Source organism: Chanos chanos, chromosome 11 (assembly GCF_902362185.1).
Source record: "Chanos chanos chromosome 11, fChaCha1.1, whole genome shotgun sequence".
Lineage (NCBI taxonomy): Eukaryota > Metazoa > Chordata > Actinopteri > Gonorynchiformes > Chanidae > Chanos > Chanos chanos.
In genome coordinates this window covers 19,703,231-19,720,540 of record NC_044505.1, presented here as the reverse complement: position 1 = coordinate 19,720,540, position 17,310 = coordinate 19,703,231, and the positions used below count along the sequence as shown (strand labels likewise).

The 17,310-nt window shown below is 39.7% G+C and overlaps 2 protein-coding genes across 2 annotated transcripts; one reads left to right on the top strand and one right to left on the bottom strand.

Annotated features, from left to right (window-relative positions):
* Positions 1 to 224: 224 nt before the first annotated feature.
* LOC115823799 (SLAM family member 5-like) lies at positions 225 to 6,623 on the bottom strand. Its single transcript, XM_030787824.1, has 4 exons — positions 6,535 to 6,623; positions 2,581 to 2,816; positions 1,340 to 1,636; positions 225 to 232 (listed from the first exon to the last, which is right to left on the bottom strand). Exons 1-4 carry the CDS (start codon positions 6,621 to 6,623, stop codon positions 225 to 227), a joined length of 630 nt encoding a protein of 209 aa, XP_030643684.1.
* A 1,128-nt stretch (positions 6,624 to 7,751) lies between these two features.
* On the top strand, positions 7,752 to 14,019 carry LOC115823798 (SLAM family member 5-like). Its single transcript, XM_030787823.1, has 5 exons — positions 7,752 to 7,833; positions 11,696 to 12,025; positions 12,896 to 13,201; positions 13,454 to 13,470; positions 13,993 to 14,019. The coding sequence occupies exons 1-5, from the start codon at positions 7,752 to 7,754 to the stop codon at positions 14,017 to 14,019; spliced, it is 762 nt and encodes a 253-aa protein (XP_030643683.1).
* Positions 14,020 to 17,310: the final 3,291 nt, after the last annotated feature.

Below are 17,310 nucleotides of genomic sequence, written 5' to 3'. Positions count from 1 at the left end.
GAGAGCATATGAGAGAAAATTTAGATACTGGCAAATATTACCTTCTGTCATGTGCAAGCAGGTCAAAACATCCCCAGTCAGCACAAACTTTTCGCTTTCAGATTAATATCTGAATTTATTAAAGTCAAGAAATAAAAACTACACCACTGATGGAAAGGTTTGGAATAGCAAAAGACTGCATCAGTAAAAATGTAAATGATACAAAGTTGTACAAAATGCACTTGTCAGCTACCTAAAAGGAAAATTACACATTTAATGAGTATCAGAATCAACAGCTATTTAAAAAAATTGAGACTTCTGGATGGTATAAACTGGTGGGAAGATTTCTGTGTGCCTGACACAAAAATAGGTAAATGCTTCAGTGTGTGTGATGTGTATGAGGAACAAAGAATGAGGGTTGGAGAGAAATGTGTCTTCATCTGAGAGAGTTATGACTCTCAGAGAGCAGAGCTGATGGGAGAATTGTTATACTGCTTTAATAATGCTGATTAGATGACTAAACACTTTTATTGACTTCAGTCTCAGGTAACGATCGCAGAGTAAACTGTATCTGGTTCTTCATCAGCTCTGTGTGAAACCTAAACATGGCAAAGACAGGCAAATTGGAATCATATGAAAAAAAAAGAAACACACCATGTTTTATATTACATGTATTTATTTGGCTGACACACTGACTCAGAATACGTTGCAAATTAATTTTTCATTCCAAACTACTTCTTAGTGTCTACACATCATTGGTGAGTGAGAAACTGTATTTAACATATTACCATATTGTATCATATTACTGCATTAACTGTATTATCTCTCAGCTGGAGCAGGAGACAAACCCACAAGACTTCCACTGGACCATTTGATCATTCTTTAAGGATGTGAATCATTTAGCAGAAAATTATATGTTACCTATAAATAGATGGGTCTTACCTTAAGTTCTGTTTTCCAAGTTGAAATGGGTAGCTCACAATAATTTAGCTCCTCACTTTGTTCTGTGTAAAAGTTAAAAGCATGAAGAATTAAACTTAAACATCCGTTCAGACTGATTCATGACTACGATTTCCAAAAAAATTAAAATTTGAGTTGTCAATACATAGTACTTGCCTTTCGGCTGTTTCTTTGTCCTTAGCCAGCATGAGAAAGATGTCAAAATAACTACAGTGCATGGGAATAATATTAATAGTATAATCCAGATAAGAAGCTCTGATGAAGGTCCTGCTAAGAAAACAGAAATACTCTAAGTAAAATGTCAACAAGTCCTAAAATGATTTTCTTTCTCAGGCTTTATAATTTCACCCCCCACCCCCGTAGTTTAGTTTGCACTTAAAATAAATAAATAAGATCTTACCAAAAGTATTGCTAGGCTTGTTGCAAATGTTGAGTTGTGTTGTCTGGTTACTGACTGGGTTAGCAGATACACAGCTGTAGGTGTTGTTGTCCTGATCTTCTATCTCCAGAGGGAGAGAGAGGTTGGTGTTGAGATCAGGGCTGCTGGTCTGGTTCAGTATCTCTTTCCCTTTGTACCAGGACAGAGTCACATTTCTCTGATTCTCAACTGAACACACCACTGAACACTTTAAACAAGATGATCCACTTCCTGCTGAGTGACTCTCTCTGAGTCTAATGTGAGGAGCAGGGACAGTAGCTGGTAGAAATGGAGAGACATTAAAGATGAAAAGAATTATATGGAATATGTGATTATATTCTCTTGACTACATCAGCTTTGGAAGTACTGTCAATCACTGTTAATAGATTCAGCACCTTTAAAATAAAACAAACTCTGTGTATCCCTTAACTCCGTGGCCAATGACTATCAAAACAGGGAGGAGCTATTTAAGCCATACACAACACAAGCTAGTGTATCTGAGCCATCAGTTAGTTTATGAACTGTGTAAACATCTCCACTCCAACAAGCTAAGTTGCGCTACAACACTGTGACAGCACACAAATCAAGTCACACCACGCATAGTCACTAAACTGACTAGAGATGTTAGGTTACCTGAGTGTTGGGCAGGATGGAGGCTTTAATGTCCAAAATGTCTTCAAATGTACACAATGATCAGCACTGTTGTATGTATTGGACTTATACACTAGGACTGGTTTGGACATGTGAATCTGTGTGCTTAGGTACATATATGTATGAGTGTGTGTATGTATAAGTTTGTATGTGTTGTAAAGCTGAGAGAGTGGGGATAGTTCCATTGTAGGAGTTCACCACAAAAACACACTGAATTCTACTGAAATCTCCTGCGTTCACTGAATGAACAGCATGTGTCTATCACTGTCTGCATCTGTTACCAGTCTAAAAAAAAAGGTCTAAAGTAAGACAGACTAGGTCACATTTCATTGTTTTTCCCTGGTTTCTTCAATAATATAAGAAAATGTGTCCCAGAATGAGTAAAGGCTAATCAATAGTATTCATTGACAACAGAGTCTGAAATCTGACTTGAAACCAGTGTGATGTTATCTAGTCTGTTAGGAAATGTTCCAGTGTTGCTTCTGAATTATCTGTAAATTTAACTTTTACACCGCAGATTAATAAACAGGACCATGAGGGGACAATCTGTAAAGTTTGTGGGACAAACTCACCATAGACTGTGTAACTGAAACTCTTCTCTGAAATCATTTTACTGATGATTTGTGCTTTATAAACTCCAGAGTCTGTGATGCTGATGTTCCTGATGGTGAGAGACCCAGTCTGTCTGTCCAGATGCAGTCTGTCCCTGAATTTATCATTGTAATCTGGTTTTATGTCCACAGCACGGATTTGGGCAATGCGTGTTTTTGGATCCCCGGGTCCAAATGTCCACACTATCTGAACACTACTGTGTAGTCCAGTAAAACCAGTGTGTAGAGTAACGGTATCTCCCTCTCTCACTGTCCTCATCTCATCCACAGTAACTCCCAGTACATCTGTAAAATATGAACAAAAAATGAGAGAGAGAGAGAGAGAGAGAGAGAGAGAGCATTACATGAGAAACACTTGCTGATATATATATATATCAGTAATAACCTGATCCTCACGTAAATACGTGTTTGCCATTATAATACGAAAGTTATTTCGCAATATCATCTATAACGTGAAGTTATTTCGCAGTATCGTCTAAAACGTAAAGGACGATGATTTTAAATGAGATTCTGCTCCCTGTATTGGAGAGCCGGTGAGGCTGGTAAGTCCTGATAAAATAAAAGTAATTCTTTTTTTTAGAAATAATCATTTATAGTCTTTTCACAAATGCATTTGAAGACGGTTCCCTTGAAAACAAACCTACAGAAGATACACAGCAGACGCGCTTACTTTTCATGACGAGCAGACATATCCAAATGATTGATTGGAACTGATATCCTCTAAGAACGTCACGAAGTCTGCAAAATTTCATCATTTTCCGCTGTCTCACAATATTCACAATGTTGGAGGATTCTTTTTTTTTTTTTTTTAAATTCTGCAACATATGTCGATGAACTACACTGTTATAACGGCAGCATGTTACACGACAGTACGCATTATACGGTGGTGTAACGTGCTTTCGTGACAATCTGACGTCAAGGCTTTAAAGAGGAGGGATGTAAAACAACACCCATGAATATGACATGCATACCGACCACTATAACAGATAACACATTTCACAGGTCTTTACAGTAGGTACAAACACAGTTATACAGATTTCCGTGAAATCCCAGAAACATTCTGAAAAATTATTCTACTGGGTTTGAATCTGTTTGATCAGTGTGCAATTAAATCACATTTTCATTTATTACTCCTGTGAGCTTAGCCTTGTTCAAGTTTTAATGACAACCTAATCTATTAATATTCTTATTGGGTTGTCCAGATCCAGATAAAAAGAATGAAAATGTCTGATGTATGCCCAGTACTAATTAAAAGAACACTGGTGTAAGCTGGTTTGGCTGGTAATTGATTCAAGTATTGTAGATGACTGGCAGAGAGGTAAAGCTGTTTAGAACTGTTGTAAACTTTTATTTCTCACTTACTGTGATAGCATGGAGAGTTCCCATTTTGATCTCAGTCAGTTAAGGAGTAAGATATGAAGTGCACTTTTCTAGAGCTATCTTCCATCCTACAATTTTACTGGACATTCTAGTTTGAACCAGCTTAACCAAACCTTCATTCTCCACTAATATTTTCCACTAAAAGAAACCACATACATTGTATACCCCAGCGCACTGACCTAAATAGAGAACCCACAGCTACCAGTCTGTGTCTGAGAAGCATAAGTAGTCATTGCACTAAACGGTCTGTGCATGCAATGGTGCATGCATTACTCTGTGACTACTCTCTCACACTCACACTAATAATCTTGGGGATGTATATTGGTTTTAGCAGATATTCATGTAGACCTTTGAGACTATTAGATAACAGTCCACTGACCTATACTTGCATGGGCAAAGTGATCTTGATTTTTTCAAATGTTCAAAAGTAGTTATAGAAAAATAGGATAATGGAATATCTGGGGGTCTAAATACCTTTCTGGGTATATTCTGTAACTGAATGAGATCTCTCAGGGGACTTATAAAACAGTTTCAACAAATTTCAATAATTCTTTTTGTCCAGCTATTACGGTGAGGCTGATGATTGTTAGTGAGTTAGGGGATTTAGTAGACAGATGAACACCAGCACCACAGTTGCCTTACGGGTGTTATACACACGTCAGTGTCAATCAGATCAGAATATTTCATATGTTTATTTAATCTGCACTGCCTAATCTCAGTTTCACTGCATTTAATCCATTTTTGTCCAAGCAGTTATTTCTAAATCAGTTCTATAATATGTTCAAAGATATAGATTAACAGATTATAAATCCAAATAAAAACAATCCCAAATCCTAAATGAGTACATGTATGCAAACCACTGCCGTAGCTCTTTGAGAAAATGGATTTACCATGTTTCCAGCAACATGTTATTGGTAAAGCTGTTTCAGTGGTTGTGAGATGTCTCATATTTTTGGTTTATGGACAAGAACCGCTTCCTTTTTTGAATTTTTTTTTTTCTGCTGTTTCATCTCTGCACACGGCAACAGATTTCGTCACTCTGACATCTTTTCAGAACTCCTTACTTCTGATAACGTTGCATTAACATTAACCAAAAGGTGGCTTTAGATCATCTGTCTCACACTTCACAAAAGTTTCACATGGCGGTTTTTGTTCTGCCAGTGAATCATCCTCCCCCCTACCCCTGACCACTTCCTGTTCAACTAAGAGACACAGAGACTCTGAACACACTGAAACAATGAACATGGGTAACATGCACTGTGTGTAGTGTTAGCATAGAGATGGAGACATGTTGTGTACTCAGCTCTGCTTCTCCCCCATGTATCTCTTTCTATATGCATATCAAATTTTTTTTTTTACAAGAGAATAGCACATAACTGCAGTGCACAAGGCTGATGATCTTTAAAAGTCAAATAATCTCATGTGATAGACTGAACTGTCATATTCCACCATTACGTTCAGTTCTGAGCCCATAACTGCTGAAGTTCCTGAGAATCAGGTTAAACCAATTGTGGTCATGGTATTCTTCAGCAGATAGTGCACCATGTAGCAACCAGATCAATTACAGTTAAATGATCCATGTTGTAGACCACAACATGTTAACTAATAATCCTATGATCTGCCTACTTATATCTGGATAGAGCCAGTGGCTCCAAGACATGAAAAAATTCTAGCTCTAAAATATCAGTCATCTTTTAGTTCAAACAACCAACATTTCTTTTTTTCTTTCTTTTTCTTTTTGGATATAGCAGATTAAGTTTTTCAAATTTTCTTGGTGTCATTTTCTAAGCATGGGTGTCTTCACACACAGTGTTCAGCTCATATGAGAACCGGCAAGACTGATTCTTGTCAAATACCACACGTGGCTGAAGAATGTGGTAATAGACTGTACATTCTCTCTTTAGATGGTACCACTCTTTCGCTGAGGTAAAGTTTTGATAGCATGGACATGTTTTATCATAGCCAATGTAATGTGGTCTCTTATGCCACCTAGTGATCGATCATGATCTAGACATGATTATTTTACTGATTTAACATTTCAGACCCAAGGTCGGTCTGCGCTGTGGAATGACTGCACTGTCCTAATTAGACTTTTAGTTCCTGTTCTGACTGGAGAGTCTGAGGACATGAACATTTCCATGAGAGGTGTTTTCATGTTACCTTTCAGCTGTAGTGACAGTTAATATAACATTCACATTTTCCAAGCATGTTTTTTTTTTCTGAAGAAAGGAGCACTAAACTGGTGGGAATGAAATTCCTCCACTCCTGTGTCAGTGACAAAAACGGTACTCATAGGATTTGGATTTCATTTTTGGATTTTAATGTCATTAGGTACGGATTAATTTTTTTATCTATATCTAATGACATTAAAATGCACAGCACCTCATGCCTCTCTCTCCAGCCCCATGATCAACGTTGTCCACCTCCATACTGCCTTGATGTTGATGTGACTACAAACCCTCTGCAACCTATTTCGACCGGTCAGACCTTTGCTTTCCAGCCATATTGTTGCACATTGCTACAAGCACCACGTACCTCAGTTTCTTGCGCTCATAGGCCTCCTCCACTGCATCCTCCCAGGGCACTGTAAGCTCGATAATGTGAGCTAGAGTGAGGCCAATCATAGCACCAGGTCTGGCCTAAGGTTGGTTGATGTGATTTCAGCTGGGAAGCAAAGCCTCTGACCTAAGTCTGCCACCATTTTCCAATCGCGTGCCCCGCCTCACCGCCCAGTGTCTGGTCTTGATGTGGCAAGTCGGGCTTGACCCTCACCTTCCTGAGAAACGTTGCTTCCGGCCAGCAGGATGAAGGGGGAGGAAGGGCGTTGACACTCGAACGCTGACTTTCCAGCACTGCTGCGAGACAGTCTGACACCTGGTTGTGCCGCCAGGTGTATCAGCCTTGAGAGGGGTTGGTCTTGCAGCCCACCAGGATGTTTTAGTGTTGCTGGAGTTGGGGCAGAGGGAGCATGTAGGGTCCTCTCCATACCACTGGCTGAGATTCATGGGAGATGGCAGGACATCATGGGCAGCCTTAAAGGTGACGCTCGCTCTGCATTTCTCCATCTCCCACAGTTTTTTCCAGGAGATCTTTCTTTTCTCCACTTCCTCCCATCTCATCAACTGCCCTTGCCTTGCCTGAGCAACGGCCTTGGCTCATCTTGTTGCCTCTTCCTGCTGATGTATCTCCTGCACCACGAGCCTGCGTCTCTGGGACAGATCAGCCTTGTTCCAGGCTGGTGTGCTGGCCACGAGGCCAAGGCCACCCCTCCCTTGCTGCACTCGGCCCATGATGACCCTGTGCTTGAGTGCTGCCTTTGCCTGCTTGGTTGCTTCCGATGGGGTCCATTTCCTCCCAGTATCCAAGGTGGGGGCAGCCTGCGCTACAAATGGATCACTTGCCTCTATTAGCATCATTTCAAGTCTTGCCTTGGCACACTTGTACTCCTCTGAGAGCCTGGAAATGGGTGGCTCAAGGACTTCTTTGCCATGGAGCCCCATGGTGCTGAGGCACATAAGAGCTCATCACCCTCTCCAGCTTTTCCACCTTTGAGATTGGAAGAACAGAGTGCAAGAGCGTCAGCAACAGCAAGGTGAGAAGAGTACATGCTACAGGCGTCTGGACGAGGGACATTCCGCATTGACCTGCAAATATAAAGAATTCAAGTGCAGAGCCTGCGACAAAAAGTTCACCTTGAGTGTTGATGTAGGAGGGGCCCACAGGGCAGACCACATCACACCACCAAGAGCACTATGTCAGGCAGACAGGCCAGGTACATCAATGCAGAATCAGCTGTTGAGGACAAACCCATGCAAGGTTCAAGGTATCCCCAAGGTAAACTCCTTTCAGTGACTGCCCTGACACCAGAAACATCAGTGCAGCCTCCTGAAGCAGTGATAGTCTCCCTGCCAGATCTACCAACTCTTCACTCACTCAATGATCTTCCAGGAACTGAAAAGGACGTTGCTCTGTTTTCAGTGAAAGGTGACCATGAATATGTGAGGCTGTATCGAGTGATGGTAAGACGTAAACTAGGGGTGTCCCCGACTAATAATTAACATAGCCGGGTCTGATTGGTCAAGTCTTGCCTATCATCAACTCATTGTCGAATCGCGTGTCCTGTCCTCTCAAGATTCTGGACTAGTAGTCGTTCCAAGAGTTAAAAAGAAGTCTGCTGGCAACTGTGCCTTTTCCTACCACTCTTCCTTTCTCTGGAGTGGTTTACCTACAGAAATCAGGGAAGCAAACTCTCTTCATACCTTTAAAACCAGACTAAAGACTTATCTTTTTTCTCTACCCCCCCCACCCCCCAATTATCAACAAGTTGCCCCTTATTCTAGTAACATTTGACATAAGAATTTATTTTATCAGACATTCAGCACCCCCAGACAGTTGGAATGGAATGATCCTTGTTTCATAACCACATTTTGCCACGATTCGACTGAGAGATTGGCGGTCGAATCAGGCTCCTTAGATCAACCTCAACGTAGGACCTCAATGTAATACTGAATTTACAGTTTCATGACTGAAAGCCATTCCTGTGTCAGCAAAAGACGTTTAGAAAAACCCAGGGAAAATGCAGAAAAGGCTAGACTCATGTCCGAAATTGTAGTTGATTATTAGAAAAATAATGTGATAAAGAACAATTCATTTTGTGTGTATTTTTTGAGAAAATGTAAAACTTTGTTTTTGGGAAAAAAAATGGGAGACATAGGGTTTTGAGGAAGAGGTTCTCGATTTTTGGGGAGGTATTTGGTGTATTGAAATTGACAGCTGTTGTGTTGGTTGTGTGAGTGTTATTTAGTATGTCCCTTAAGAGGATCCATACTTGACCCATGGAATCAGAACTAAAGCTCTAAGTTTAGATGAGAGGGTGTGATGTATGGCTTGCGGGTTTTTTCTGTTGCTCTCACTCACTCTCACCCTGATGATCCTAGCTTATGTGATGGTCTGTTTGAGTTCCAGTGTAAATTCAGAGAGAGAGAGAGAGAGAGAGAGAGAGAGCGCAAAGAAAGAAAGAAAGAAAGAAAGAAAGAAGGAAAGAGAGAATCTGTGTTAGGAGACAAAGAAAATCAGTGGTAGAAAATGTGTGTGTGTGTGTGTGTGTGTGTGTATGTGTGTGTGTGTGCGTGAACAAGAGAGAGAGAAGGAGAAAGAGCAAGAAAAAGAGAAAGAAAGAGAAAGAAAATCAGAGGTAGAAAATGTGCGTGTGTGTGTGTATGTGTGTGTGTGTCTGAAAGAGAGAGAAAGCAAAGTAAAGAAACAGAGAGAGACAGAAAGAAAGAAAGAAAGAAAGAAAGAAAGAAAGAAAGAAAGAAAGAAAGAAAGAAAGAAAGAATATGTGTTTGAGCCCAAAAGATATGCACTACTGCCTATAAAGAATATAGGGGACAAAGGTACTGTAAAGTTACTTATCTGCATTCCAGCCGTATTTCAGGGAAATGAACCAGGTGTTAACTCAGTACATAACTATGGGGACACGTACTGAGGAATTCGTCATTGGGCGATTCCATCATTTTGCGAACATCATAGGATGTACTAAAAATGATACAATCAAGTGACGCGGTAAACATGACATGTGAGGCGTAACACGGCATACTGTTTTCCAGTAAACTTTTTTCTTTATAGGTAATAAGAGTGTGCTATAGAGTAACGATAAAAAGCCCAAAAATGACTTTTCAACTCCATTACAGTCTTATGGGACCACAGTCGATCCGTCATTGTTCGAGACGTTGTTAAGAAGAAAATGCGGAAATAGCTTTGTTTGTTTGTTACATCATGTGGCTATCTGAACTACTCTATCAGTGCTTCTCAGTGTTGTTAGTTTGTTGGCACTTTGTTTTCATTTTGGGGAGTACAGCTTAAACCAGTCTCCCCTGCTAAGGGCGCATCACTCTCCCTGGTCAGCCCCCTCACTGAAGGCAGGGTGCCTGTAAGCCAAACACATGGCAGCCCTAATACATGTCCTTCTCTGTCTCCCCGGCCAAGGGTGCTTCGCTTCCTTCATTCATCCCTCTGACTGAGAGTGAGCTATCTGAGCTCCTGGCATGTAGAAGTCCTACTACATGCCTGTTGGACCCCATTCCCACTAACCTCCTCGAAGCCGTGTCACCCACCATTGTGCCAGCAGTCATGCATGTGATAAATAGTTCACTGGCATCAGGAACATTTCCAAAAGCATTCAGACTGGCTTGGATAACACCTCTCCCTCAAAAAGCCTTCACTCATTCCTGCTCAAGTTGAGAACTACCAACCAGTCTCATTACTTCAATTCCTATCTATGGTTATCGAAAGGGTAACTTTCAAACAGGTCTCAGAATTCCTCACTTGGAATGAACTCCTTGAGATAAATCAGTCAGGCTCTAAGGATGGCCACTCCGCTGAAACAACTTTGTCTGCGACAGCCCCAATCTGTGAGAGTGCAAAGAGAGAAAGAAAGAATCTGTGTTTGAGAGAAAGAAAATCAGAAGTAGAAAATGTGTGTGTGTGTGTGTGTGTGTGTGTGTGTGTGTGTGTGTGTGTGTGTGTGTCCCTGTGTCCCTGTGTCCCTGTCTCCCTGAGAGAGGGAGAGAGAGGGAGAGAGAGAGAGAGGGAGAGAGAGAGAGAGAGAGAGAGAGAGAGAGAGAGAGAGAGAGAGAGAGAGAGAGAGAGCAAAATAAAGAAAGAGAGAGAGACAGAAAGAAAGAAAGAAAGAAAGAAAGAAAGAAAGAAAGAAAGAAGGAAAGAAAGTTATTTTTCTGCATTCCTGTTTCGGGAAATAAACCAGCCAAGCCGGTATTTCATTGTTAAGAAAAAAATAGCTCTGACGTTTGTTTCATCACGTGGTTTCCTGAACTGGAAAGTCTTTCTCCTTGATCAGTGCTTCTCAGTGTTAGTTTGTTGTTATTTTGGGGAGTACAGCTGAAATGGAAGAAAAATGTTTAAAGATGTTTCATCACATCATCATCATAACTGCTCTGTGCATTTTCTGTGGTAAGTTATGAACACACAAACTTCAGTTTATGATTATGACAGATTTTCTGTTGATGTTTCAATACATTTGGCTGAGACAAATGTAAAAGATTCATATTTGTTCAAACAGTGTTATGCAATAGTAGTCTTAAAAATTATGAGTTCTTTATGGTGAAAGACTTCAGTCGTCTTAAATTCTATTTGCCCAGAAATTAAAGTTCTATTTTTCACCGTGTGTTTATTTGTTCACACATCTTCTCAAAACACTCACTACCAACCTTACAAACCTTAAATTTTGTGACTCTGACTTGAGTCAGAAGAGAATGTGTCTGAACCAATGTTTTTAGTTGTTATACTCCAAAATGTGTGCGATTTTTGTGGACTGACCATCTGACTCATAATGTAAAATATAATGTGAGGACTTCATATCATGTACCAGTACTTCTGTTTGTGTTTCGATTGTAAATAGAATTATGTTCTTTACACAAATACCTCATAAGCACAGAAAATTTTCACTCAGAATTTCTTATGTACTCTTTATTGAAACTTCATTCTTGTTACTCGTTGTTGAATAACTCTGTTTATCCTGAAATATGCTCAAGATGTTTCTTCACACTTGTCAGCACCCTCTTGCCTCTCTTCCCTTTACTTTGACTACACTGAGACTAGTTTATTATTTCTATAGACAACGCTGTGGCTGAGTGGTGACTCTACATTCTGAGAAGTTTGTGTTTATAATTCACAGTGGTGCTGGGAGTTACTGTGGATGAAGTGAAGCCAGTGAGAGAGGGAGAGACTGTTACTCTACACACTGGTTTTACTGGACTACAGAGTGATGATCAGATACTGTGGTCATATGGACCTGTGGATCCTAATATAATAATAGTTAACAGTCAAGTCCTGAGAGGAAACATTATAACAGATTACAGGGATAGATTCAGAGACAGACTGGAGCTTGACAGACAGACTGGATCTCTCACCATCAGGAACATCAACATCACAGACTCTGGAGTTTATAAAGTAACAGTCATCAATTTGGAGGTTTCATCCCGAAGGTTCTATTACACTGTCCATGGTGAGTTGGTCTATACTTTATTATATTTTACAACACCCCATCTCACAGGCCTGTACCCTGACATGAGATTCAGGGGTCATATTTCCATGTAAATGGTCCACTGGTTCAGTCAGACTAGTCTGAAGAGAGACAGTACAAATTCATAATAGATAAATCTATCAATCAGTAAATCAGTGAATGAATAAATGTCCAGATTCACAAATCAGTCCTTACTCTCTCTTGAAAAGACTTTATTTGAAAAGAAACAGTATGGAGATATTAAAGTTCAGTGTATTTAAAGCCTTGTCTCATTCTATCTCCCTAATCCCTTATTGGAGACTCAGTGGATTACACTGTCACACAACAGTCATTATGGCCTCCAGAGATGGCAAAAGTAAAAGTAGAAGTACTTTTGCTAAAAGCAAAACAAAGCAAAAAAAAACAAAACACTTTATGAAGAGTTAAAATATCCCTCCTGAAAACTACTGAAGTAAGAGTAAAATAGTCACTCTCTTACACTTGACAAAAACCAGTTGTCAGTTTAACTCTACTTAGAGTACTTTTTTTTAGCAAGAGTACTTCTCCTTTTACCATCTCTGACGGTCTCATGTTTTCAGTCTGTTCCTTTATCTAAAGATGAGATGTGTGATGCAAAACAGAAAACGGGATGACCATGATTCTGTCCAATTATTTAGATGATTGTTATTGCTATTAGGTGGTACAATGATGGTGCTGATTCCATTTGTTTGACTCCATTTATTATTCCATTTAACACATATCTTTGTCATGAGAATGTCATAACTGACAACTGATTACGGTGATGTCAAGCGTGTTTTTGCATTGCACATCATGTAATACTAACTATTATTAATGTCTCTCCATTTCCCCCAGCTACTGTTCCTGCTCCTCACATCAGAGTCAGTCAGAGTCACTCAGCAGGAAGTGGATCGTCTGGTCCAAAGTGTTCAGTGGTGTGTTCAGTGGAGAATGGGAGAGATGTGACTCTGTCCTGGTACAAAGGGAAAGAGATACTGAAGCAGACCAGCAGCCCTGAACTTAACACCATAGTCTCTCTTCCTCTGAAGATAGAAGATCAGGATCATAATATCTACAGCTGTGTAGCTGCTAACCCAGTCAGCAACCAGACAACACAACTCAACCTTGGAATGTTCTGTACCACATTTGTCACAAGTTCGGGTAAGATCTTAATTTTAGTTTACTGCAGATTGGCTTGTTTATTTGTTTTCCTTTTCAAAGATTAAATGGTGTACTGTACCCTGCACGTGGAAAAAAGCAATGTTATCATAAAGCTGTAACAGTATTTTGAGAACTTGTGCGCTTCCTTTCTTTTATAGCAGATACTTCAGAAACTATCTCTGTTTGGCTGATCTTTGTGACAATACTGATATGTGCGCTAGCGCTTTTGGTCATTATGGTGTGTGTAAACAGCAAGAGACAACGACAAGGTAGGCATTGTTTCCGAACAGCCCAAATGTCATTATAAATGTTAAACTAAATTTGTTAAAGTGAATCAGTCCTAACAGAAATTTGAGTATAATACTCCTTTCCCTTTTTACTTCTATACAGGTTGCCAAACTGCAGAGCGGTATTACTTTGTAGACCATGGTATGGATTAGAACATACAAATGAAGGTAAGGCCCGCCATTGGAAACAAATACTGTACAGAACCACTTAAAATAACGAAAAAAAAAAAAAATAGTTAAACGTCCCAAGAGTTGGAGGGATGCGGGTTTGTCTCCTGACCACAGCTGGGATAATTTGAATTTGTTCACTTTTCTCTCATTGCTAATGTGAACTAGAACAAGACACTTCCTTCTAGAGATGCGATCTCTGAGAGAGGAGATGAGTATGTAAAGCAGTCTGGATGAAAGTGTCAGCTAAAAGAATACGTGTAAAACGAAATGTAAGAAATATAATCTCACTTCTTTTTCCGTGCTCTCTGTCTTTCTGTGTTTTTCATGTTTTAGGTTTTACAGGGAGCTCAGGAGACGTGAGGCTCTGTATTCAGCTATTGAGACCTGAGATGGAAGAGACAGGATGTGTTCTTTCACTGTAACATGCTGAGCATCCCTCCTCCCTCAGTCAGTCACAGCTCTTTCAAATCAACACACATTTTCCCGTCCATCTTTCTTTATTTATTTCAGTCTTACAAACTTAAGGGGCCACAAACATGTGCTCACAGCACACAAGCATTCATCTCTGTGAGTTATACAGTACACGTCACTATCGAACCTACCAAGACATACTCTGAGTCCTTTATCCACTTTTCTCTCCAGTAATAACTGACTGGTCCAGATGAACTGACCTAGTAACAGAGCATGTTACAGTTTTAAAAGCATTTTTGTATTATTTATTGAGTTGTTTGTTTAAAAGTCTATCATAACTTGCCTGCTGAAAGCAAAAAGGATTTGCTGGCTATGTTGGAATGAAAAATATCTGAATATAAAGAGACTGAACTTATTGCACTGTTAAAGACATGGGCACTGTTGTTTTTTCTGTTTCCTTTCATTGTTCCAGTATCATGTGCTACACTGAGAAAATATGTATTTGTAGAGTATTATTTTAAATATTTATTCGTTATGTGCTCGTGGAGACGCTTAGTAAAACATTTTGACATTACTGGTATGATGCATAAGATGGAAGAGACACCTGGGGCGTATTCCAGAAAGCAGGTTTAGTGAAAACTCAGAGTTAGTTAACTCAGAGCAAGTAGTAAACCTCCTAATAGAAGATCCGTCTTCCTTCATTCTCCTAGCAAAACAAAGTCATAGGGCTCCTGTATTAGGAGGTTTACTACTTGTTCTGAGTTAACTAACTCTGTGTTTTCTCATAAACCGGCTTTCTGGAATACCCCCCTGAAAGGCAAGCGTTGAGTAATAACAACACACACCTCAGTTATTTTTCAAAAGATGAACATTTAACTATCCACCTTAATTCTTACTTTTATTGCTATCACACAATACAAAGTGAGGGGCAAATTTTTTTCAGGTCCGTGTTTCAAGGAGAGAGAACACTGTATCACTGAAAAGTGAGGCCTGGATCATTTCTCCTTAAACTGGATTATGGAGTTTAAAGGCAAATATGTGTGCTGATTCATAAAGGCAAAACCACACAAACATCATGGCTGATTTCAGTACTTTTTAATTCTTCTGCCCCAAAAAAGGTCTCTCCTTTAACAATCATACTCTGGACTACTTTTGTCTTTGGATCCTTATGTCTGTAAGAACACAGTATGTGATCATCACTCTGGAGTTCAGTAAAACCAGTGTGTAGAGTAACAGTCTTTCCTTCTCTCACTGTCTTCTCCTCATCCACAGTAACTCCCAGCACATCTGTGAATAACAAGCGAAGTTGTAAAACAATCATGTAATGAGAGAGAGAGAGAGAGAGAGAGAGAGAGAGAGAGAGCACTAGATACAAAGCTTTTTACAATCAAAAATTGTCTCCATGCAGTTTGATAGAGATTAGCGCCTAAACCCCCAGTGAGCAAACTTGAGGTGAGAGTGGCAAGGAAAAACTCCCTAATGGAGTGAATAGGACGAAAGAACCTTGGGAGGAACCAAGACTCAACAGGGGGGCCTACCCTCCCCTGGCCAGCGCACTGAATATAGACATTTAATGTTTAAACGAGTCCAGAGTGACCAGATTCAATGGTCTCTAAAATTATTTCAAGTATATAATTTGTTTAACAGTTTAAAAGAGTTAATATCCTCTATCCACAAAATCCACCCACGCTAACTAGCCTCATCCATGGCTGGGTGTTACCTTCCAAAAGTTGCATACCAATCTCAGAGCTGCTGAGAGAAAATGGTGTAAATGCCTCTTTCTTTACTGAAAAAGTAGTGGCCATCAGTAGCCAATTCTCTGAACCACTCAGAGACAGCCAGTCTCCCCTGCTAAGGGCGCATCACTCTTCCTGGTCAGCCCCCTCACTGAAGGCAGGGTACCTGGGTACATGTCATGACAAGTTGACAACTTAGATCACACGGTGCCGCAAAGCGTCGCGCTCTAAAATCTTTTGTGACATTTTAACTCTCATCATTGATACAGTCATTGGACCGCAGCCGCAATGAATAAGTAGCCTGTCCTGTCCATGTGATCGGTCCAGACCTGGCTGTAACTTCAAAAATATATCTATAATGCAGCATGTACCTATTTTAAATGACAAAACAAAGACGATTGAGAACAAATACACATCTTTTTATATCTTCTATACCGGTATACATATTTTTCACCATTGTTTTGACGTGCCTCTTTGCGTAGCGCCCCTATGTGCTGCGTTTATTGCATATACCCCCTTTCTGCGCCTCTGAATTTAAATATAATGTCAAGAGGACCAAAGCCCTTTGGTGCCCAGGAAAGAAACAGAAGAGGAGGAAAAACGGGAAAAAGACAGAGGTAATGTGATGAATGAGTAGTTTATTGCAAAGTAGTTACCGTTGGAGCAGAGTGCTAGCGTACTTCGGACGAATTTAACTTAATGAATAGCTAGAGTTAACGTCAATTATTCCCACCTTAAATCAATTAGGGAAGTTGAAAGACTATCAAGGTGTTTGGGGAATAACCTTCAACCTAATTTTGACAAACTCACTTTTTATTTTAGGTGTGCTGCACGAACCATCCACTGTCTTCCTCAAGAAATCAGACATACTTAAATGCAAACATTAAATATAATTTTTTTAATTGACATCTTAGTCTAGTGGGCCAGCGTTAGCCCTGCTTGTAATAGTCAATTGAGTGCCAGGCAATTAAATATAAACAGTTCAGATGATGAGTTAAGTCCAGTGTAAATTGTATGATGAGTGGAAAAATTTTGAACAGTTCAGAGACATCTGAGTGCTTTATATATACTAATGAGTTCGTTTTTTTAAAGGAGCTCCCCCTGAACAAAATAACTGTAGCTGATAACCAAGTCAGTCACCAGATAAACCAAGTTAACTTTATAGAGTCCTGTGCCACAATTTACAGCAGTTTGAGTAAGGGTTCAAAAACTAAAACTGTAGAATTTTTCTAACAGATCTATCTATATTTGATTTTTTTTTTTTTTTTAGCCCTCCAAGGGTTATTTCCTCTTACCCATAGTAATGATGATCAAGATGAAAACTAATGGTAAAGTAACCAGAGAACATTATTGTTAGAACTTGTACATCTTTATCCAGAACTGTTCATTACATTATTTCATTTTCTTTTATAGCAGATTCTTCAGGAAACATCCCCAGACGGCTGATTCCTGTGATAATACTGATGTGTGTTATAGTGATTTTGGTATTTATGATATGGCGCAA

Coding starts and splice junctions, on each gene's coding strand:
- LOC115823799 (XM_030787824.1), bottom strand. CDS start 6,623: ATGATTGGCCTCACTCTAGCTCACATTATCGAGCTTACAGTGCCCTGG. Junction 2,817..6,534: donor TATGAGCGCAAGAAACTGAG/GTACGTGGTGCT, acceptor TGGACTACACAG/TAGTGTTCAGATAGTGTGGA. Junction 1,637..2,580: donor TTTCAGTTACACAGTCTATG/GTGAGTTTGTCC, acceptor CATTTCTACCAG/CTACTGTCCCTGCTCCTCAC.
- LOC115823798 (XM_030787823.1), top strand. CDS start 7,752: ATGTCAGGCAGACAGGCCAGGTACATCAATGCAGAATCAGCTGTTGAG. Junction 7,834..11,695: donor AGGTTCAAGGTATCCCCAAG/GTAAACTCCTTT, acceptor TATAATTCACAG/TGGTGCTGGGAGTTACTGTG. Junction 12,026..12,895: donor GTTCTATTACACTGTCCATG/GTGAGTTGGTCT, acceptor CATTTCCCCCAG/CTACTGTTCCTGCTCCTCAC.